The sequence below is a fragment of the Citrus clementina genome, unplaced genomic scaffold (genome assembly GCF_000493195.1).
Source record: "Citrus clementina cultivar Clemenules unplaced genomic scaffold, Citrus_clementina_v1.0 scaffold_2, whole genome shotgun sequence".
NCBI lineage: Eukaryota > Viridiplantae > Streptophyta > Magnoliopsida > Sapindales > Rutaceae > Citrus > Citrus x clementina.
In genome coordinates this window covers 25843488-25867269 of record NW_006262688.1, presented here as the reverse complement: position 1 = coordinate 25867269, position 23782 = coordinate 25843488, and the positions used below count along the sequence as shown (strand labels likewise).

General features: G+C 35.2%; 1 protein-coding gene across 9 annotated transcripts; it reads right to left on the bottom strand.

Annotated features, from left to right (window-relative positions):
• Positions 1 to 17559: 17559 nt before the first annotated feature.
• Positions 17560 to 19997, bottom strand: LOC18052568. 9 transcript variants are annotated; one of them, XR_002907342.1, is made up of 4 exons: positions 19298 to 19997; positions 18803 to 19170; positions 18455 to 18704; positions 17560 to 18376 (listed from the first exon to the last, which is right to left on the bottom strand). XR_002907342.1 is itself a non-coding variant. In XM_024192111.1 (3 exons), the coding sequence occupies exons 1-3, from the start codon at positions 19781 to 19783 to the stop codon at positions 18328 to 18330; spliced, it is 561 nt and encodes a 186-aa protein (XP_024047879.1). In that variant the 5' UTR covers positions 19784 to 19997; the 3' UTR covers positions 17560 to 18327. The 9 variants fall into 9 exon arrangements, 2 of the variants coding, with proteins under 2 accessions (XP_024047879.1, XP_024047880.1); XR_002907343.1 differs by having other exon boundaries at positions 18322 to 18376; positions 18455 to 18480; positions 18618 to 19170; XR_002907345.1 differs by having other exon boundaries at positions 18322 to 18376; positions 18455 to 18483.
• Positions 19998 to 23782: the final 3785 nt, after the last annotated feature.

Below are 23782 nucleotides of genomic sequence, written 5' to 3'. Positions count from 1 at the left end.
GCATTGACCGATGATGTGGCATTGACTGATGAGGTGTAATGATCCTGTTGGGCTAAAATTCTTATGTACTGTTGATGGTGACGTGGCAGCATATCAGTGGATGAAAAATCTCGCGTACGGTACATGCATCACACAGGATTATTTTCAACCAAATCGCGTTACTGTTCATCTGAGTCAAACCGTGTTACTGTTCATCCGCGTGGTCAAACCGTGTACTGTTGATTGATGACGTGGTGCAATCCTGAGCGTCCAAACTGTTTTTAATCCGATGGCCATGATTTACTCCATGTATCTATAAAAAGGGGGTCTCCCCCCCTAATTTGATATCTCTGAATCCATTTTTGGACTCCATTTTCTGTAATTCCCTCCCCATCTTGTATTTTCTTCGTATTTTAATAAATTCTCATTTTGCCCCTAGTTTAATTATGAGTGGCTAATTTTCTTTCAAGCTTGGGTTGAATGTGAAGTCTCAACATGTGTCATGGGCTTTATTTAGTAAATTTATTTTCTCTTCCCCTCTAGTTTTTGTGGATGTTTTGACTTCTCGTCGACAAATAATATTAATCTTGTCTAGTACCGCCCTGGTTTCACCGGCCCTCTAGTACAAGGTTATTATTATTTGGTACGATAAGCTCTTAGCACCATATTGATTAGAGCGTGGTTCATGAGGTGTGGATTCCCCCCTCATGATTTAATTGGCATTAATACGGATTATTTAGCCCATGATGTATGTTGATACGGATCCAGATACCAAAGTACGTCAATTTAATAGATTTTCTCTTCAATTTATTCTCTCCATTGCAATTCCAATTTTAGAATTTATTCTCGCCATTTTAATTTAAGTCTTAGCATATTCCAAATCATTTACACCATAAATCCAACAACCCATTTACAAAATTAATTCTATACACATAATTAAAATCCACCTCCTCGTGGGATCGACACTCGTCACCATTAGTCTATACTACAATAGATTCGTGCGCTTGCGAGTACATTAAAATTTGCACAACAAGTTTTTGGCGCCGTTGCCGGGGAGGTACGTAATTTTAATTCATAGAATTAATTTTTGTGAATAATTTCTTTTATTTGTTTTCTTGTATTTTTTTTATTATTAAAAAAAAAGAAAAAGAAAAAAAAAGTGAATCTACATTTAAAGGTTAGTATTTCTTTTCTTTTTCTCTTCTTTAAAATTCTGTAATTTAATTTTCAATTTATTTTTCTTTGTAATTTTTTTTATCTTATTAATTTATTTTTAGTTAATTTATTTCACGTATTTGTTTTTGTGTATTTTTATAGAAAGGTTTTAATAGCGCAATAAGGTTAGTATCGTAATTTCTCCCTCTTATTTATTTTTATTTGTTTTGTTCCCATCTTTATTTTCATTTTATTTGTTTTGCATGCATGGTTGTAGGTCATTATTACTTAATCTTGAACCTATAGACCTTGAATTAGAAAAAACACTTCGCACACAAAAGCACATTAAAAATAAATTTGAAATGGATTTGCAACCACAAGAGAGGCCATTTAAGGACTACTTCAGTTCCTTAGCTAATTTGAGCACATCATGCATAAGATACCCAAATGTAGCTGCTAGGAGTTTCGAATTAAAACCTAGTGTGCTAAATTGTCTTCCCACATTTTATGGCCTAGAAAATGAGGATCCATATAATCATCTGAATGATTTTCATGCCATTTGTCAAACTTTTAAATATGAAAAATTTTCAGACGATGATGTTAAACTTAGACTATTCCCATTTTCTTTAAAGGATAGAGCTCGTTCATGGCTTAATACATTGCCTGCTAATAGCATTGCATCATGGGAACAAATGGTTACAAAATTTTTGAATAAATATTTCCCAGTGCATAAAACCAATGCTATTCGCAGGGAAATCTCGGAGTTTACCCAGAGAGAGGACGAGCAATTTTTCGAAACATAGGAGCGATTCAATGGGCTACTCTTGAAGTGTCCACATCATGGGTACGAGAAATGGCACCAATGCCAATACTTTTTGGAGGGATTATTGCCGAATGTGCAAGAATAGCTAATGGCAACAAGTGGAGGAGAGCTAATGTCAAAAAGTGCATCAGAGATTTGGGAATTCTTCCAGCGACAAGCGGATAATTCCCAACAACGGAGTCGATCACTCAAGAATACTAGAAGAATTAAGGGAGTAAATGAGGTTCACATTGGCGAATCAAGTTCAGAAATTAAAGAAGTCAAAGCGATAATTGAAGGTCTCTCTCGACAAATAGCATCATTATCGACTGCTAAATCAACAGAGCCACATGACCATGACTCATACTCAGATCAAGCCAATGCCATAGGTGTAATGAGAAAACCATCGAATTACAACCCATACTCCAACACATATAACCCTGGATGGAGAGACTACCCCAATTTTTCATGGTCTCAAGGATTCCAATAGAACGGACCAGCAGCTCCAGCTCCACCAATTCCACAAAATCCTCAAGCCTCTCAGCCACCATTTAGACCATACAATCAGAACTAGAACCACTCTCAACCTAGACCATGGGAGGATACATTCCAGAATTTCAGGAATGTTACTCACTCCACGATTGAGCAACAGAACCGCACCATTGATGGACTACGAAATGAATTGAGAGCGGGCTTCAACTCACAAGCCCAATCAATTTCAAGCCTCGAGAAGATGGTGGGACAACTTGCTTCTTCAGTTCAGACCTTGGCAATGACCGTTGAGAAAGGTAAGTTTTCAAGTCAACCAGTGGCTAACCCTAAAGGAGTGCATGAAGCAAGTACCAGTTCACCACAGCAGCATGGAGAGGTCAAAGCCGTCATGACCTTGCGAAAAGAAAAAGAAGTCGACAACAAAGTGGAGGATCCGGTGACAAAAGAAAATTAAATTGTACCTGTGAATGTTGATGACTCATCACTGGAGGAGAAATAAGAAACCAACCCACGAGAATATGTTTCGAAAGCTCCATTTCCTCAGAGGTTAGCTAAAGAAAAAAAAGGAAAATCCACAGGTGAGATTCTTGAAATCTTCAAACAGGTAAGTGTTAACATCCCTTTGCTTGATGCTATTAAACAAGTTTCATCTTATGCCAAGTTTCTTAAAGACCTTTGTACTAAAAAGAGAAATATGCATGTTCAAAAGAAGGCATTTTTAACAGAAAATGTTAGTTTTATACTCCAACATAAAATTCCTTTAAAATGCAAAGACCCAGGCTCCTCCACTATCTCATGTAGTATAGGGAACCACACAATTGAGAATGCTTTGTTGGATTTAGGAGCTAGTGTAAATCTGTTGCCTTATTCAGTATTCGTAAAACTTGGACTGAGAGAATTACACCCAACTCCAGTGGTGTTACAGCTTGCAGATCGGTCCACGAAAATATCTCGTGGTATTGTGGAGGACGTGCTTATCCAGGTAGACAAGTTTTATTTTCCTGTTGATTTCATTGTAATTGACACTCAACCAATACAGGATTCAAGGAAGCACATCCCCATTATCCTAGGCCGACCTTTCTTGGCAACTGCGGATGCTCACATTCAATGCAGGACTGGAAATATGCAGTTGTCTTTCGGCAACATGACTATGGAGCTGAACATCTTCAACATTGCCAAACAACCTCACAGTGCAGATGATGGAATTGTTGATGTGGATTTAATTGAAGCATTAGTTGATGATACTTTTGTTTCAAACCTTAGTGATGATCCTTTACAAATATGTTTAACTCACTTTGGTTTGAATTTTGATATTGACAGATCGGTCGATGAGGTCAACGCCCTGCTTGACTCAGCACTATCTATGGACACTAATAAATGGAAGTCAAGAGTTGAACAACTAGCACCATCAGAGAAGAAACTCATCCCATCATCAGAATCACCACCGAAACTCGAGCTCAAACCATTACCCAACACTCTGGAATATGCATTTTTGGGAAAAGAAAGTACTCTGCCGGTAATCATCTCATCATCCCTCAATGACAAACAAAAAGGTAAGTTGTTGGATGTTTTAAAAGAGCACAAAGGAGCATTAGGATGGACCATAGCAGACATAAAATGTATAAACCTAGTAGACTGCATGCATTACATTCACCTTGATGAAAATGCTAAATTTACTAGGGAAATGCAACGTCGGTTAAATCATAATATGAAAGAAGTTGTTAGAACAGAAGTCCTTAAGCTATTAGATGCAGGTATCATTTACCCAATTTCTGATAGTTCATGGGTCAGTCCTGTACAAGTTGTCCCCAAAAAGTCAGGAGTTACAGTAGTTACGAATGCCGATAATGAATTGGTACCCACTAGAGTAACTACAGGATGGCATGTATGCATTGATTATAGAAAGTTGAATTCTGTCACACGTAAAGACCATTTTCCTTTACCATTTATCGATCAAATGCTTGATAGATTAGCAGGCCATGAATTTTATTGCTTTCTAGATGGCTACTCAGGATATAATCAGATTCCCATAGCACCAAAAGATCAAGAGAAAACTACTTTCACTTGCCCTTTTGGCACATTTGCATATAGGAGAATGCCATTTGTATTATGTAATGCACCTGCTACATTTCAACGATGCATGTTAAGCATTTTTTCTGATATGGTTGAACAATTCCTTGAAGTCTTTATGGATGACTTTTCTGTCTTTAGTGATTTGTTTGATCAATGTTTACATCATCTAACACTAGTTCTGCAGAGATGTATCGAGAAGAACTTGGTCTTAAATTGGGCGAAATGCCATTTTATGGTAAAACAAGGTATTGTTCTCGGTCACATCATTTCGAGCAAATGTATTGAGGTTGACAAAGCCAAGGTCGATCTCATTTCTAATCTTCCTCCACCCAAAACAGTCAGAGAAGTAAGATCTTTCCTTGGGCATGCTGGTTTCTATAGACGTTTCATTAAAGATTCTAGCAAAGTTTCTAGATCCTTATGCAATTTACTTGCTAAGGATGTACCTTTTATCTTTAATGATTCATGTCTTATGGCGTTTGAAAAATTAAAACAGTTGTTGACATCATCACCCATCATTCAGGCCTCAAACTGGAGCTTACCATTTGAGCTAATGTGTGATGCATCTGATTATGCAGTAGGAGCAGTATTAAGACAAAGAGTTGATCGAATTCCCCACGTTATTTACTATGCTAGTATGACATTAAATGATGCACAGTTGAACTATTCAACTACTGAAAAAGAAATGCTAGCAGTAGTGTTTGCATTGGAAAAATTTCGATCATATCTCATTGGTTGTAAAATAATTATATTCACGGATCATGCTGCTCTTAAATATCTTCTCACAAAGAAAGATGCAAAAGCCAGACTAATTCGTTGGGTGTTACTTTTGCAGGAATTTGACTTGAAATTCAAAGATAAAAAAAGGACAGAAAATGTTGTGGCGGACCACCTCTCTCGTCTCCATTTTGACACAATTACAGAATCACTACCATTGAATGAGTCATTTCCAGATGAACAATTAATGAATGTGGAAGTATTACCTTGGTATGCTGATATAGTTAATTATCTTGTTACAGGTAAACTTCCAGAGCATTGGACCCGGCAAGATAAGGCTAAATTCTTTGCAGAGATAAAGAATTTCTTTTGGGATGACCCATATTTGTTCAAGTATTGTGCAGACCAAATTGTTAGACGATGTGTCCCAGAAAGTGAAATTCAGAATATCCTTTCATTCTGCCATGAACAAGCTTGTGGAGGCCATTTCAGTGCTAAGAAAACAGCGACTAAAGTTTTACAATGTGGTTTCTATTGGCCATCTATATTTCGAGACGCTTACACTTTCTGTTCTTCATGTGATAGGTGTCAACGAATGGGAAGCATTACACGAAGGAACATGATGCCACTAAATCCAATTTTAGTGGTTGAGATTTTTGACGTATGGGGTATCGACTTCATGGGACCCTTTCCCCTTTCTTTTGGCCATCAATACATATTGGTTGCTGTTGACTACGTATCAAAATGGGTAGAAGCAATTCCATGTAGGACCAATGATCACAAGGTGGTGATAGTATTTTTGAAAAGCAACATTGTTTCACGCTTTGGATTCCCTCGAGCGATAATCAGTGATGGTGGTGCCCACTTTTATAACAAAGCATTCAAGGCTCTTTTGACAAAGTATTCAATCACACACAAAGTGGCGACCCTATATCATCCGCAAACCAGTGGCCAAGTTGAGATCTCCAATCGAGAAATAAAGCACATATTAGAAAAGACGGTGAGGCTGGACAGAAAAGATTGATCATTAAGACTTGATGATGCCTTATGGGCATATAGAACGGCTTTCAAGACTCCGATTGGGATGTCACCCTACAGGCTAGTGTATGGAAAAGCTTGCCACCTACCTGTGGAACTCGAGCATCGTGCATATTGTGCCATCAAGAAATTCAATTTTGACATGCAGCAAGCCAGCTTAGAAAGAAGATTACAGCTGGCAGAACTTGAAGAAATTCGCAATGATGCATACGAAAATGCCAAGATTTACAAGCAACGAATGAAAGTCTTCCATGATAAGCAAATTATGAGAAAATCGTTCACTCCAGGTCAGAAAGTGCTTTTATTCAATTCTCGCTTGCACCTATTCCCGGGTAAGTTACGCTCTCGTTGGTCTAGTCCCTTTATTGTTCATACTGTTTTTCCACATGGGGCAATTGTTCATTTGCTTATCAATGAAAGTCTTCCATGATAAGCAAATTATGAGAAAATCGTTCACTCCAGGTCAGAAAGTGCTTTTATTCAATTCTCGCTTGCACCTATTCCCGGGTAAGTTACGCTCTCGTTGGACTAGTCCCTTTATTGTTCATACTGTTTTTCCACATGGGGCAATTGAAATTAAGGACCCAAAGAACGGTGTCACGTTTAAAGTTAATGGTAAAAGATTAAAGCCATATCTAGAGTACCAACCACATGAAGAAGACACCGAAATAAATTTGAGTGACCCACCAAATTTGAATTGATTTTTTTTTCTTTTCGTTGATTTGATTTTTCTTTCTTTCTTTTTATTATTATTCTTTTGCTAATTGAAATTGTTTTTGCATAAGTGTGTTTATTTTACCATTAAGTTTTCTCTTATCATTTTTAATCATGAGTCTCATACTTAGACCGTTCCTCCTGAACATTCTTCAACCACTTCAACGTGTCAAAACTCATTTCAAAAGACAGATTCAATTTTGTAAAACACAACGCATTTGGGCTCTACAACCACCAGAGTTAGTAGCCTATATTGAGGGTTTAGAACGCCAACTCCGAGACATTGAGAGAAGTGTTTACGACATCCAGTTGGAGCTTGAGGTAAATTTAATAAGATGACGATTTTAATTTTCTTTGTGTGTTTTAATTTGTTTTCTGTTTGTGTGCTTTAGTTTGTTACCCCGGTGAAGTGGCGAATAACGGTACTCCGTGACAATCAAGTCGGTTACTTCAGTTTCCCATAATAACTGATATTTTGAGGCGAAGGTATGGACAGAAACGAGATTCTAGCGAAGCTTCACAAGCGATTCCCTTCACTTCCTCAGAATGCCCTCCTTACGATTTATAAAGCTCGGTCCGAACGCATGCGATTACTCATGAGGAATAACATACCTGCTGACATCCGTTGGTTAATCGAAGCGAAAGTACGATCGGCAGGTGAGTTACCTCCAAAATTTATTGCATACATGCCTAGTTGTGGTAAAGGAAATTATGCAAGAAAACGACGAGCTCAAAGAATTTCTGTTGCTTGTCATAAGTGTGCCAGAATGAGTTGCAATAAAAACCCATGTTATTTAGGAATGGTGTCTGATAACAGGGAAGATAAGATTCAATTCATTAGGGATGGCTTAAATAAGGAGTCATTGGATGATATCCTTTTGTCTCTTGAAACGCATCCCAGTGGATATGTGCAAGGAGCGATTCTCCAGTTATGGCCATTATTCCAGAAAGAGCATGCACGATATAGTCTCGGGAATCTGACTATAAACGACCCTGTTTACCAGTTTATAAGAAAACTGGATAGGAAGCCTATTCTCGACCCATAGAGGGCGTTCAAGCCGTTTCTGGACGTAAAACCAGAGGAAGATGTGAGCCACAGTCGCAACTACCTGTAAATATCCTTTTACTTTATTGTTATTTTATTTCACTATTGTCTTATTGTTTGCATTATTGTCTTTAATAATTTTATTACTGTTTGCTTTTTCCTTTTTACTGTTTTCTTTTTGACTTGCGAGCCACGTGCTTTACGCGTTATTTGACATTGACATATTGCCTCATACACAACCATGACCCACTATCACCGAGACTCTTAAATGTGATTTTCTTTGTCAAGCACTCACAAATTATTTTTGCGAAGTATCACAATGGCAGCTACTCCCAATAGACAATTCAAGAACATTTGTGTGCTTTCTTGATTTACAAATGGCAAACATAAAGAGTTCGTTGAGGCAGTCATAGATCTTGGTCTAAGCATATCAGCGAGAAAATTACACTTGGTGTATGGAGGAGGTAATCGAGGGTTATCGAAAATGGTCTCAGAAGCAGCTTTTATCAGAGGAAGTCAAGTGTTAGGCATCATCCCAAGAGTCTTAAAACCATTGGGCAGTTCGTCTGACTCATCAACTGGAGAAGAGTTAGTCGTCTCAGGTATGCAGGAAAGAATAACTGAAATGCTTAATCATGCTGATGCTTTTATTTTCCTTCCAGGAGATCTTGCAACACTAGAGGCACTTATCACACTAGCATCTTGGGCCCATCTGCACATCCACCAGAAACCCATCGGTTTGTTAAATGTCAATAACTTTTATGATGGCTTTATCGCATTTCTGAACCATGCAATAAAAAACTATTTCATTCCCGCTAATGTGAAAAAACTCTTTATTTGTGCTCACACTGCTAATGAGCTACTTGATCTGTTACAAGCTTATAGACCGGAGCCAGACCCCTGGACCTTTGTGTTGGAGCGTCCAAATAATGATGGTAACAGTAGCAGCAGTAAGAAGTACAAATTAGATTTAACTCTCCGCCTGTAAATATTTTTTTCTGTGTTGCACCACCCAGGTGATGTCTTCTAAACTCTACTTCTTTCATTTCAAACATTGAGGACAATGTTTCGTTCTGGTTGGGGGGAGGGAATACTCGACAATTGTGGAATTTTGGTTAAGTTTTTACTAATTTTTTGTTGTAGAAACTAACTGTTGCTAACTTTTTGTGTTGAAGATGGCTGAATATGGAGTGTAGTGACTCTAGAAACGCATCTTCATCGTTTTAAAAAATAATTATTAAAAAAAAACTTAAAAAAAATTCAGACATTTTCTTTTTCTTTATTATGTGTTTATGTTTATTTTTCTTCTTTTTAATTTCTCCTCTATAAATATACATTTTCCAACTTTTGAGTCGAAGATGACTGAATATAGAGTGTAGTTCCTCTAGAAACGCATCTTCTTAAAAAAAAAAAATCATTTTCGTCTTCTATCATTTTACGTGTAACTTTTCTAATTAGTTTTTATGCATCATTTTTACATTTCTGCATGCATATTTTCCTTTCATGTTTAGAATAGGTTGGGGGGTAGAATTTTGTTTAAAAAAAAAAATTGTGTGATTTGTTTTAACATTGGATGACATGATTAATTTCAAATTTTAGTATTTGTATTATCTTTGGTCTTAAGTGATGTTACGCTATGTTTGCTACTCTACATGTTGATGTCGGAGACAAATATGAGTTGCTTGAAGGAATGAACATGTCATAATAAGTACCAAGTGAGTTTTTGAGCCTATTATTTTTCTTGGAGAGTAACTCTTTTGCCCATTCTTTATACAGCTTAACAGTTTATTATTGTATACACGATCTCTAGATTTTTTTGAATTAACCCTTAAAAAAAAGAAAAAAAAAGTGTGTTGTTACATTGGGAGGCCCATCTAACTAGTAGATATGGATGATTATTTAGAGCCCTAAAAGACGATGGAAAGGCCATCTTTGATCCGTTTGAGCCTTTCTACCCATCCCTTTTATTAACTATCCATAGTTAACCCTTTTGAGCCTTTAAAAAAAATATATATATTTTCTTTGTCAACTTATCATCTTGACCCACTCTGATTTGGAGTATTACCCGATGCCTTATAAGTTCCATCACCTATTTATGTTTGAGAAAATGTAAATAATTATTTTGTCCAGTGAAGTTATGCCAAAAAGTAAAAAAAAAAAAAACAACAAAACAAAAGTTGTTGTTTCAAAAGAATAAAAATAACAATAATAGGTGAAATCCACCTTGCAACTTCAAAAAAAAAAAAAAATTCTCTGCATTTTTCTCAAACATACACTTTGTTTTCCTTATTTCCTTTCTTTGTTAACCATGTCCCTAGCCTACGTTACATCCTAAAAAAAGTCCTTCATGATTTTAGGGAACTATAGTTTGAAGTAGAAGCTAGTTATATGGGCTAAAAAGATGTAGTGATGCATAATAAAAAAAAAAGATAAATAAAGTAGGTTGACTAACATTTTTATTTGACTTGAGTTCGTATTATTTATAAGCTGAGGGCATATTTATTTCATCTTGGTGAGAGCATGTGATATCATTCTTTATTATTTTCTCTCTCAATTACCATTCATTGCAGTGACTATTTTTATTAGTTTTAATTTCTTTGTGAGAGTGTCACTACTTCCAGTGAGATTTTGGGGTTTGACATGTCATTCTCGTCGACAAATAATACTAATCTTGTCTAGTACCGCCCTAGTTTCACCGGCCCTCTAGTACAAGGTTATTATTATTTGGCACGATAAGCCCTTAGTATCATATTGATTAGAGCGTGGTTCATGAGGTGTGGATTCCCCCCCTCATGATTTAATTGGCATTAATACGGATTATTTAGCCCATGATGCATGTTGATACGGATCCAGATACCCAAGTACGTCAATTTAATAGATTTTCTCTTCAATTTATTCTCTCCATTGCAATTCCAATTTTAGAATTTATTCTCGCCATTTTAATTTTAGTCTTAGCATATTCCAAACATTTCCACCATAAATCCAACAACCCATTTACAAAATTAATTCTATACACATAATTAAAATCCACCTCCTCGTAGGATCGACACTCGTCACCATTAGTCTATACTACAATAGATTCGTGCGCTTGCGAGTACATTAAAATTTGCACAACACTAGTCTAATCATTACTCATCTTGGTCATGCCACTCTAAAGATGCATGATTGTAATACAAAAGCTTCATTTACACTTAACCTGCACAATATACTGCTGGTTCCTCAAATCACCAAAAACCTTATTAGCATATCCCAGTTAACCAAAGACAATAATGTGGCAGTTGAGTTCACTGACAAATTTTGCTTTGTGAAGGACAAGGTGGAGAATTTGATCATACTACAGGGCAAGGCTGACAAAGGTTTATACAAATTGCTGTTGATGTCACCCAATAAAATCTATTCTCGAAATCATGTCACAACTGTTGAGTCAGCTGCTCAAGTTGTTCCTCTTTCAATGTTTTCTGCTGTTTCTTCTGATTTGCAAAATAAAACTTCCTGTTCATACACTGTCTCAGCTCCATGTATGAACTCTAGATGCTTGTTAAGTACTTCTGTTTTGCACCAAAGGCCAGGACATTCAAGTTAAAAAATTTTAGATCATGTAATCAAAACTTATCCAGGCTTAAAGGCAATCAATGGAAGTAAATCTTTTGAATCTTGTGATGCTTGTATGATGGGAAAGTTACATAGATTACATTTTTCAGTTAGCTTCATCAAAACCAGCAGTCCTTTAGAACTTCTACACACTAACTTATGGGGACCAGCCCCTGAACTTTCTTCACAAGGCTATAGATATTATGTAGGCTTTGTTAATGACTTTACAAGATTCACCTGGATATTTCCATTAAAAACTAAAAATGAAACTCTCTCTGTCTTCAAAGTCTTCAAAACTCAGGTTGAAAAACAGCTAAACAGATCCATTAAATGCCTACAATCTGATTGGGGTGGTGAATTCAGACCCTTTGTCCCTTTTCTTCATCAAGAAGGCATTATATTCAAGCATTCTTGTCCTTACACACATAACCAAAATGGAATAGTAGAGAGAAAACATAGACATATCACAGAACTTGGTTTAACCTTGCTTGCACAAGCAACTTTACCCATAAAATTCTGGTGGGACTCCTTTCATACAGCTACTTACATCATAAATAGATTACCCACTTCTACATTATCCATGAAATCACCATATGAAGCTATCTTTCATTTGAAACCTGATTACAAATTTCTTAAAAGCTTTGGTTGTTCCTGTTTTCCTTTTTTCAGAGATTATAACAAACACAAATTCTCTTTTCATACTTCTAAGTGTATCTTCATAGGCTATAGTCCTCTCCATAAAGGATATAAATGTTTGCATCCTTCTGGAAAAGTGTATATATCAAGTCATGTTCTTTTTTATGAAAGTTCTTTTCCATGTTCATCTATTTTCAATCACTCTTCTTCACAACAAAACACCCCATTTTTTCAATACAATCTTCTACAGACATATTCCTTACCAACATTTAACAGCAATCTCAACACATTTGGAGCTGATGCCACAGGTACTGATCTCATTTCTCCCTATCTAGATACAAATACTTCATCTAATTTACCTAGTACAATACCTATACTTCCATCTTTAAACTCACAAAGTGAAAATACATCTCACTACCCATCATCTTCAGCTCAAATACCTTTATCTCATCCATCTTTTCCTACTCCAATCCCTAACTCTCAGACCAAATCCATAGCCTCATCTCACCACATGATTACCAGAGCAAAGGCTGGCATTTTTAAACCCAAGGCCTTTTTAACTTCTCACAACAACCTTGAACCAAACACCCCTTCTGAAGCACTGTCAGATCCAAACTGGAAAGCTGCAATGCAAGCTGAGTATGATGCCCTCATAAAAAACAAAACCTGGAGTCTTGCACCAATGTGTTTAGATTTCAAGGTTGTTGGTTGCGAGTGGGTATTTCGAACTAAATACAACACTGATGGATCAATCTCAAAGCATAAAGCTAGATTTATTACAAAAGGATTCCATCAAACTGCAGGGGTTGACTATTCAGAAACTTACAGCCCTGTAATTAAGTCCTCAACTATCAGAGTTATTCTGAGTTTGGCTGTGATGCAAGGCTGGAAGGTTAGGCAAATTGACATAAATAATGCCTTTCTTAATGGAGATTTAACAAAAGATGTATACATGACACAACCAGAGGGTTTTATAGTTGAAGAATGTTATGTATGCAAGTTTAACAAAGCTTTTTATGGGCTTAAACAAGCTCCAAGAGTCTGGTATGACAAGCTGAAACATTGCCTTACAACCTGGCACTTCTACAAGTCAAAAGTAGACACTTATTTGTTCATTAAGCATGACACCAAAGGGCTGATTATAGTTTTGATTTATGTAGATGATATACTAGTCACAAGTCTTGATTCTTCTGTTTTAGAAGAGTTTGTTGCTAAACTAAGCAAGGTATTTGCTTTAAAGGATTTGGGTTTGCTTGCTTATTTCCTTGGTGTGGAAGTGTGTTATACACATCATGGGATGCACCTTTCTCAAACCAAATACATTAAGGATCTGTTAAGTAGAGCTTCCATGCAAGACTGTAAGGGGACTGACACACCTTTCAGTACAGGTCTTAAGCTAGAAAGGCAAGTAAAAGGACTTTTGGGACAGGAATTTGAGAATTCAACTCTCTACAGGAGCATTGTTGGAGGTCTTCAGTACTTAGTACTCACAAGACTTGATATTGCATATTCTGTACACAAACTCAATCAGTATCTGAGTTCTCCCACAATTCAGCATTGGTTAGCTTGTAAAAAGGTTCTAAGATATCTTTAAGCTACCATTACTTATGGTCTTTATCTATAGCAAGGGGGATCACTTGGAGTTACTGGTTTAAATGGCTATTCTGATGCAGATTGGGCTTGTGATATTGATGATAGGAAATCCATTGGAGCATATTGCATTTATCTCGGCAACAACCTAATCTCTTGGTCCTCTAAAAAGCAAGGGGTTGTAACAAAGTCTAGCACTGAGAGTGAATACAGGGCCTTATCATCAGCATGTTCAGAACTTTCCTGGCTTCAATCTTTGTTTTCAGAATTGAACATAACTCAGTTGCCCACTTCAGTGCTTTGGTATGACAATCAAAGTGCAAGGGAGCTAGCTAAGAATCCTGTTTTTCATTCTAAAACCAAGCACATTGAATTAGATGTGCATTACATCAGAGACAAGGTTCTTAGCAAGGAATTAGAAGTAAGATACATTCTCACTGAAGAGCAAGTGGCCGACATTCTCACCAAACCCTTATCTCTACCTAAGTTCAGTTATTTCAGATCCAAGCTCAATGTCATCAACAGACCATTGAGCTTGAGGGAGGATGTTAAGGAAGCTCATCTTGCTTGCAGTATGATTAGCGAAAAAGAAGATAAAGCAAAGGATTGCAGCAACTACAGCACACGGTTAAAGATTGATGATTTGGCTGTCCAGGTGGTACCTGGTGGTTATGTAATTACCAGCACACGTGAAGATTCATTTTGATTAGTTAGAGTTAGTTATAAGCTCGATCTGTTATAACAGCTGTGTATAAAAACAACTATGTAATCTCTTTGTATATTCATTCAGAATGAATCAAATAATATTCTAAGAATTCTCTGAATTGAAGTTTTTACTCTTTCAACTTTCTTTCATTTTCTTGTTAACCAAACAACCCTTTAAACAATTTTAACTGTAAGTAACAATAACGACGTGATCAATTGACCAACGCAAGAGCAACACGTGGCGATAAGGAGAAATATTAAAAACATGTTGAAACCGATTGGAACCAGTTGCAAAAAGTGTTAAAAGTAAAAGTCAAGGACTCATTCCTTAGAATAGTTGGTTGAATATTAGCGGCATATCATGAAAATTTCAAAAACAAAATTTAATTTTGAAATTTATTTTTTTTCCATCTCGATTGAAATGTGGCTGTCAAACTTCTGGAATCCATTTTCTCTTGCTTCGTTTATTGAAGGAAGCAACATCTCCCTTCTCTAACATTATCAACGAAATATTCATAGTTTTATATTGGAATTTATTAGTTAAAGGCTGAAAAAAACAAGAGATCATTTCTAGGTCTATATGTTACTACTGATTATTACAATGAGGAGGAGATGCAGTTTGAGAAACTATGAAGGTTTTTGAAAATTGTCAATTTGTTTCTTTAGCCTTAAATCATACGCTTCACTCCAACTTTCGATTATAGCCTTAAACCATACGCTTCACTTCGGCTTTTGTTAGAGTTGATTTTAGGAATTTTTTTCAAATAAAGGCATTAAAATAATAAGGAACCGGTCATAGCAATGAATCATGTGTGTGGAATTACGTAGTCAAGACAACTTGTGAAGATGAGGTTTCAAATTTTACCATATTCAGTGATATTCGGGTGGCTCTAGCTTCGGTTTTAGTGAGCAGCAATTTGTTAGGTTTCCAAATTTAAGTGAACTTGCAAAATTGAAAGCGGAAGCTTCTAATATCGTTTGGTGCTACTGTTATTTTCCCTTCTTTCAAAGCCTAATTACTCCTCATTTTCCCTCTCCTATTTTTCATACCCAAAATATGCGCTCATCACTTTCCTTCTCCCTTTATCAATTTCATTACCCATTACCCCGTTAACAACAATTTTCCAGAACCGTTTCGGGAGGTTGCCCATATTTACTTTGTAATAATCGTTTGACCATTGCACGTGTACCTCATTCTGTGTTAAATTTCTTGACATCCGTTGGATTTGAAAAATTACAAATCCAACGGTCCTACAAATCCAACGATCCATATCATCGGAATGTTTGTTGCAACAAATGTAACATAGGCGCTGCCTTTATAAAAAGCCTATTAGCTATTTGAATAAAGTACTGAAAAAGAATATTTCCACAAAGCTATTCTCTCCTTTGAAATTGTTTTCTTGCTTTGGTTGGTGATAAGACAGTCCATGGAAATAATATATCACATTGGTGTATTTTAACGTTTCTTTGAGTGGGATTGAGCCAGAGAGCTGATGAACATATCTCATTTTCTGATATTGACGTATATATATAAATATTATGTTATAGCGCCTCTCATCGATTCACATTCAACTTTTAAATATTGAAAGATCTTAGCGGGCAGAGACAAAATGAAGTCTTTGAAAAAAAACCAAATCCCTTTCACACCGTTAGTAGCTTTGATAGAGCACTACTTTGTTGTCACTCGGGGTTGACAAGATTGGCCTTTTGTTTCTTCCTTATGTAAAACTTGCTTTCAAATTTTAATAAATAAGATCTTCAATTTCAGGCACAGTTGTAATGTGCAATATTCACTTCAACCAAGAATGTGTTTACTCTTTAGTACTAGAACCAATTCCCAGTTGCAAACATGTTTATTAGACTCAAAAGACTAAAAGAATATTACATATGTAAATAAATGGATAAGAATGATGGAATTTTTTTTTTTGTTTTTTAATTTGAGAATTAAGATTGGTGGAATTTGAGGATCCTATTCCTATCTTCAGCAAGCTCTGCTCCAAAAGAGGAGCAAGCCAACAAAATGCTGGGACCAACAAATAATTGGGTTTCTTTCCCCTGCTAAAAAGAGACCCTTTCATTTCATATCACTTTTTTTGCCAATGATGGGTCTCAAGAAAATGTCACTCCAGTATTTCTACTTTACTGAACACAGTACTGTACTTTGTAGTTTACCCAGCAAAGCTATAGATATACCGCCGTAGCAATTTCATTTAGTGCACGAAGTCGCGCACGTTATGTTGTGGTGCCCGACTGCGCACATAAAGAGCTCCCACCGGAGGAGCATGCTTGCCAAGTGCTCAATCACATACTATAACATGAGCGACTGCACACACTAGATCAAGCCTCTACCATCATAATGTCATATTAAAGATTGACTTAGGCAATAGGCACTTTAAAAATGTTGATAAAAGTTTGTCACAAGCACAATTTTTTTTTCCCTATTTCCACCTCCTGAAGGTTAGGATTTTCTTTTGAAGGAAAAATTAGAAATTTCATAGTATGAAGCAGGCGCATAATAAAATAATATATTTCTTTTTTTAACAAAATAATAAGTTGACAGCAAATAAGATGGACACATTGCTTTAAAAGTAATAATAGACTAGGCAGACAATGGAATGTGCAAAACCTACCTTGCATAGAGCCAATTCAATCATGATGTTTCCTTTAAATAATTGATCAGTATAAAAATCCTATACACATTACCGGTCAAATCTTCCTCCAAATGTTCCACATATTATAGTGGGCTTCATTGGCAGAATATTTGAGACTTTCCAAGCCAAAGCAGTAAATGAGCGCATGCTACATGTCATTTGATATTGATTTAGAGATGTAAGGACTAATAATGTGCACTATTAACCAAAAATTTCTTTCCTTCTGCAGATAGAACCACTTTTTGAGACTTCCACTTACAGACACACTGTCGAATTAGCATAAATCATTTCAAATTTTACTGAAATACCAATAACACTAATGCATGACAAACCAAATCTATAAAGTCACCAGATTTGTCATGAGAGGAAAAATAACGGAAGGTCCACAGTAAAAGTGGATGCTAGGTGACAAAGGGAGAAATTCTAATCCACAAACATACTAAATATAAGAATGTTTTTCTGCGGATACTGGGGGCTCTCCCTTGACAGGTTTCACAAATAAGGCAAGATTGAGCATGAACCAGTTTGGATCAGCTAAGGGGTAAAACATTCAACGAAAATAAGTCAAGCTCCTCTAAATTTTGTTGATTTGCTTGGACCAATCAAATTCAAGGTCCCTGACAACTTTCAACTTGTAAGATAGTCTCATTCTGTTCTAGAACTCAAAATTCGAACACTTTGACTTAAGCACCTCCCTCAAAATTGCATTAAGTGGAATAATTAACTAGAACATAAAAGCATCTAAGCAACTAATAAGCAAGGAAAATTCATAGGAAGCAAAAAAGGCAGACAACATGGGATGGTCATGTGTGAAATTACAAAATCTAAAGTTTCGGAAAAATTGAAGCTAGAATGTAGTATTAGCAGTAGAAGACATTACGCATGTAAAAGGATCCAAAGAGGGAAACAGAATGATTTGCAAACGACCTGATTGGAACAGGGTGTAGCCAGAGAAGCAAAGCATCATGATTACCAACTGCTGAATATACTTTTATTCTTTTTTCTACAAGTGATTACTAACCAGTGGAAAATAAGGGTGGAAAAGTAAAAATAAATCAAATTAAACTTGTATTTGAGGAGTGTCTGCTAAATTAGAATCCTAACAGAAATCTACTCCCATAGCTATACAAACCACTGGTTCAAAGTTCAAACTCTCTGAAAATGGAAACAGTCCGTCGAGGTTTACACCTGAGCATAACAATGCAGTTGTAAGTTCCCTTGCAAAAGAAGGAAAGAAACGCAAATTAAACAAGAAGTTTCCCTTACTTCCATTCATCTGTTAGATTGTGACCCTACTTCACCCATTAGTTAAAGCCATTGCATGATACAGAAATAAACCAAAGTCAATAATGGGTGAATGAAAAAATTGTAGAAACAAAATAATGCAACATGATCTTGGAGTTAGATGACGAAAAGGATAAATAAATACCTGAAACCAAGCAATAAAGCTTTCATTTATTGGATTTATACCACTAGTAATGAAGGTGTGTGTCTTTCATTCAACCTAAAACTTATACTAACAAAATAAAGACTCATTATACCACCCACGTTTATATATTCATAATACAAACAAAAATTCAACATACAAAATAAAAAATATTGCAGAGTTTTCACCTGAAATCACCTCAACCGAACTCTCCTGCCACATTTTATCTCTATTCTCCATAAATTGAAATCCCGTGAAATCAAAACCTTGTGTAAACTTCTCCCTCAAATTCTCTAGCCATCCTCTCTCAGACAGGAGCTGGCTTAAATTGTCTGCAAATTTCGCACTATACGGAAAAGAAAAATGCAAGCAACCACACAAAATTGATGCATAGGATCCAACTCTAACGACTCTTTTTTACAAGGTGACATGGCGACCCAACAGCTTATCTGATTGAGCTACTGTGCATAACTTGTATAATCCTTCCAACTCCAAAATTCAAACCCCATCACATCACATCTCTTAAGTTATCATATTGATCATTCCCATATTTACGCTGCACAATAAATTTGCAAAAATTACAACTGAAAAATCCCATTTCTAACTCTCTGCAGATGGAACAGCTAAGATTTTTCTAATTCAATCATTACAATTTTGATAAAATATGAACAAAACAATCATACCTTGTACAGGGCTTCAGCTGAGAGCTCTCCATTTAGAACATCATCGTTGTAGGACCGAACCGCCATACAATCTCTCGGCGTTTCAAACAACGACAGAGAGAATTGCTTACGAACGACACCGACGTCAAAATAAATAAGACCGGAACTCGGAATATCGACCCGGATTCCCTTGACGGGGAACCACAAAAACAACTCTTGAGCCGAAATTCCGGACAATGACCCCATCTGCCCGTAACTCAAAGTGCCCGAAACGTTTCTGTCGTAATGCAATTCGCTCTCGAATTTGGCATTGCAAGCCTGATCCAGAAACACCTCGAAATTGCCCGTTTCGTCGATGCTAAATTCGTCAATTCCCTTGGGGAGCAATCCCATGGGCAGGCCGTGCTCCTTCAGGATCTCGTAGATTGATTCTTGCTTCGAGTTCACATTTGAAATTGACAGCGTCAGAAATGAGAGTAATAGCACTGGAAGAATCATGTTTTTCATTATTTTATTTTTTATTTTTTATTTTTTTGGGGGGGGGGGGGGAGGGAGGAATTTGTGAACGGGAATGAAGAGAGAACTAAGAAATGGAATCGAATTTATGTGAGGTTAGGGTTTAAGGATTTTGTGAAGGGGAGAGCAAGTTGAGAAGTTGAGAGGTTGAGAAGTAGAAGGAGACAGTGGTGCCAGCTTGAGTACAGAGAGGATTAGGAGAATGATCAATTATTGGTGGAGCTTGTGGGGCCCTTATTTGTTTAGATGGTTATGATCCAGTGCAACTGCCGGTATCAGATTTATATATTTAGACGAATGATTTGTCTGTATATATGCAAGAGAGTGTGGGTATTACTGTAATTTTACTTCAGCTCCGGCTACAGTTGTGGGTATTTATAGACAATTGAAAAATATATATATACATATGCGCATTATTATCTTCTATTCAGAACAAACAGACAAATCTGATTGACTAATTCAATTTTGTTTTAAACAAACGCTCTGTTCGTTGATGATGTCAATTTTTACAGGATATAAACCGAGCTTGATCTGTTGAATGAACTGTAATATTTTATTATTAATTTTTATTTTTAATACTATTATCCCTTACCTATTATTAATAAGAGTCTAATTAAAGTCTTAATTATCCTTGCATATTAAAAGAATGAGAATTAAAAATTTTAATTCTAAATTTTCGTGGTACAGTTCTTCTGCTTGGGCACTGGTGGCATCTTATATTCAGTTAAAATGAAAGTAATAGGTTTGAAGTTGAACAAATAAATTAAATTTTGACGATAATACAAAAATGAGTGATTTTTTTTTTCTCCTTCTACCCGCTCACCTACTTCTAGAATAAATAAAAAGATTAATTAAAAAAAAAAGATTACAAACAGTGGAAAAACAGAGGAGGACAAGGCATGTGATGGAAGGAGATATTAGTGGCGTGATTGTGATGATGATTTTGTCTTGGCATTCATCATAAACTATAATTTGGGTAATTAATTGTACTTTTCTAAATACTGTTATTGCATGTCTGTATAATTTGAATGGCTTTTGTATTTTTTATGGTGCTAGTTTCCACAGTTTGCATTATTTGATTAAAGTTTAAAATATACTAATCTAATATTTTTGCATAATGATTTATGACGCAAAAGTTTCTAGAAGTAAATTTAAGAACAGTTATACCGCTTCTAGTTTATAATTTTCTTTTTGAAAAATATAATTTACCAAGAGGAAGAATGAGCATCTTTAAACAAAGTCATCGGGGTGCGATATCTCAGGGTCAGACACTATTCGATGATTAGAATTTATTTACTTTTATTAATTTTTTGATCATTTGCCGATGCAGACTTTCGATTACATCACTATTGGACTTACATAATTAGACCAGTAAAAAGGATAATATTGCTTTCTTTACTTATGTCATATGTTTTAGGGACATTAAAAAAAAAAATTCTCACGATTTTTTATGTCACACAAATCAAATCAAAATGTGTACTATTAACCACATGAAATAACTAGTATTATGTGAAAAATAAATAAAAATATATATTAAATTATGGTATTTCAAAGGATGTATTCTTTTTATTCAAAAGAAAATATGTTAAATTATTTCTTTCTGTGTCAAAGTTTACTCCCACTTTTTAAGTTTCATTTTGGAAGCTTTTCAAATAGAGTTTAATTAAGTAGAACTTTTATAAATAAAAGTTTAACTAAAAATATTTGAATTGTATGGTTGTCAATGAAATTTTTTATTAAATATTATAAAATTACTTTATAAAAAGGTTTTTTAAATTTATATTATGCAAAGAATGAAATTAGATTATGAAATAAATTCAAGGTACTTTAGACAATTTGACTCTTTTAAAAAACTTTATAATCTCTACTTCCAAAATCTTAAAATTTAAACTTTTACTAATAGAGGTAAAATAGTCTATTACTTATTTGAGATTGCTTTTAGGAGGTTTAAAAGTGATTTTAAAAAGTTAAACGCTAATTTTGGTATTTGGTAAATTTTTTTAGAAATTATTTTTGGTAAAATTAGCGCATCGTACAACAAATTTTGAAAAAAAAAAAGGAGTAGCTTTCTGTTGAGTGTTAGAAAGTGTATATTGATAAAAGAAAAAAATCGTCATTTTATATTTCAAGTCTTACTACCCTTACTTTTATGTATTTAAGCATCTTGTGATTTAATTATGTGTGTTTTATTTTAATTAAGTATTTTATGTATTTTAGGGGGCATCATGGTCATTTCACAATGAACGAGAGATCAGACAGCAAAATAGACATCACTTTTGAACTCAGGACAGTCGAAAACCTTAGGAGGAGTATAAAAGAAAAAATGACATTGTTCACATGTACGGTACTGTTCACGACACTGTTCACGACACTGTTCACATATACGGAACGATAATGTGACATTGACCGATGATGTGACATTGACTGATAAGGTGTTACGATTCTATTAAACTAAAATTCTTATGTACTGTTGATCGGTGACGTGACAGCATGTTAGTGGACCAAAATAGTGCGTACTGTACATGCATATACACGGGATTATTTACAACCAAACTGCGTTACTATTCAAACTACGTGGTCAAACCGCGTACTGTTAACTGATGACGTGGCGCAATCCTCAGCGTCTAAATTGTTTTTAATCCGATGGATATGATTTACTCAATTTATCTATAAAAATGGGACTCCCCCCTAATTTGGCATCCCTGAATTCATTTTTGAGTTCCATTTTCTGTAATTCCTTCTCCATCTTGTATTTTTTTTATGTATTTTAATAAATTTTCATTTTACCTCTAGTTCAATTATGAGTAGCTATTTTTTTTTTTTAAACTTGGGTTGAATGTGAAGTCTCAACATGTGCCATGGGCTTTATTTGATAAATTTACTTTCTCTTCCACTCTGATTAAGGTGGATGTTTTGACTTTTCGTCGACAAATAGTAATAATCTTGTCTAGATACCGCACTGGTTTAATCGGCTCCCTAATATAAGGTTATTACTATTTGGCACGATAAACCCTTAGCATCATATTTATTAGAGTGTGGTTCGTGAGGAGTGGAAACCCCACTCATGATTTAATTGGCATTAATAAGGAATATTTAGCTCATGGTGCATGTTGATGCAGATCCAGATACTCAAATACGTCATTTTAATAATTTTCACTTCAATTTATTTCCTCTATTTTAATTTAAATTTTAGGATAATCTAAATCACTTTCACCACAAATCCAAACAGCCACTTCAAAAATTAACTCTACACATAATTAAAATCCATCTTTTCGTGGGATCGACACTCGTCACCATTAATCTATTCTACAATAGATTTGTGCACTTGCGAGTTTAAAAAAATTTGCACAATAAGTTTTTGGCGCTGTTGTCGGGGAGATAAGTTATTTTAATTCGTAGAATTAATTTTTGTAAATAATTTCTTTGAGTTATTTTCTTGTAATTTTTTTCTTATTTAAAAAAATGAAAAAAAAAAGTGAATATACATTTAGAGGTAAGAATTTCTTTTCTTTTTCTCTTCTTTAAAATTCTGTAATTTAATTTCAAGTTATTTTTTCTTGTAATTTTTCATTTATCTTATTAATTTATTTTTAGTTAATTTATTTCACGTATTTTTTTAGTGTGTTATAGTAAGGTTGTAACTGCGTGATAAGGTTAATATCGTAATTTCTCCTTCTTCTTTATTTTTATTTGTTTTGTTCTTTTTTTGTGTTCTTTGTATGCATGGTTGAAGGTCATTATTACCTAATCTTGAGCCTATAGACCTTGAACTTGAAAAAACATTTCGCACACACAAACACGTTGCAATTAAAAATAAAATTGAAATGGATTTGCAACAATAACAAACAAGCACCATTACAGGAGAGACCATTTAAGGACTACTTCAGTTCTTTAGCTAATTTGAACACATCATGCATAAGATACCTAAATGTAGTTGTTAGGAGTTTTGAACTAAAACTTAGTGCGCTAAATTGTCCCCCAACATTCTAT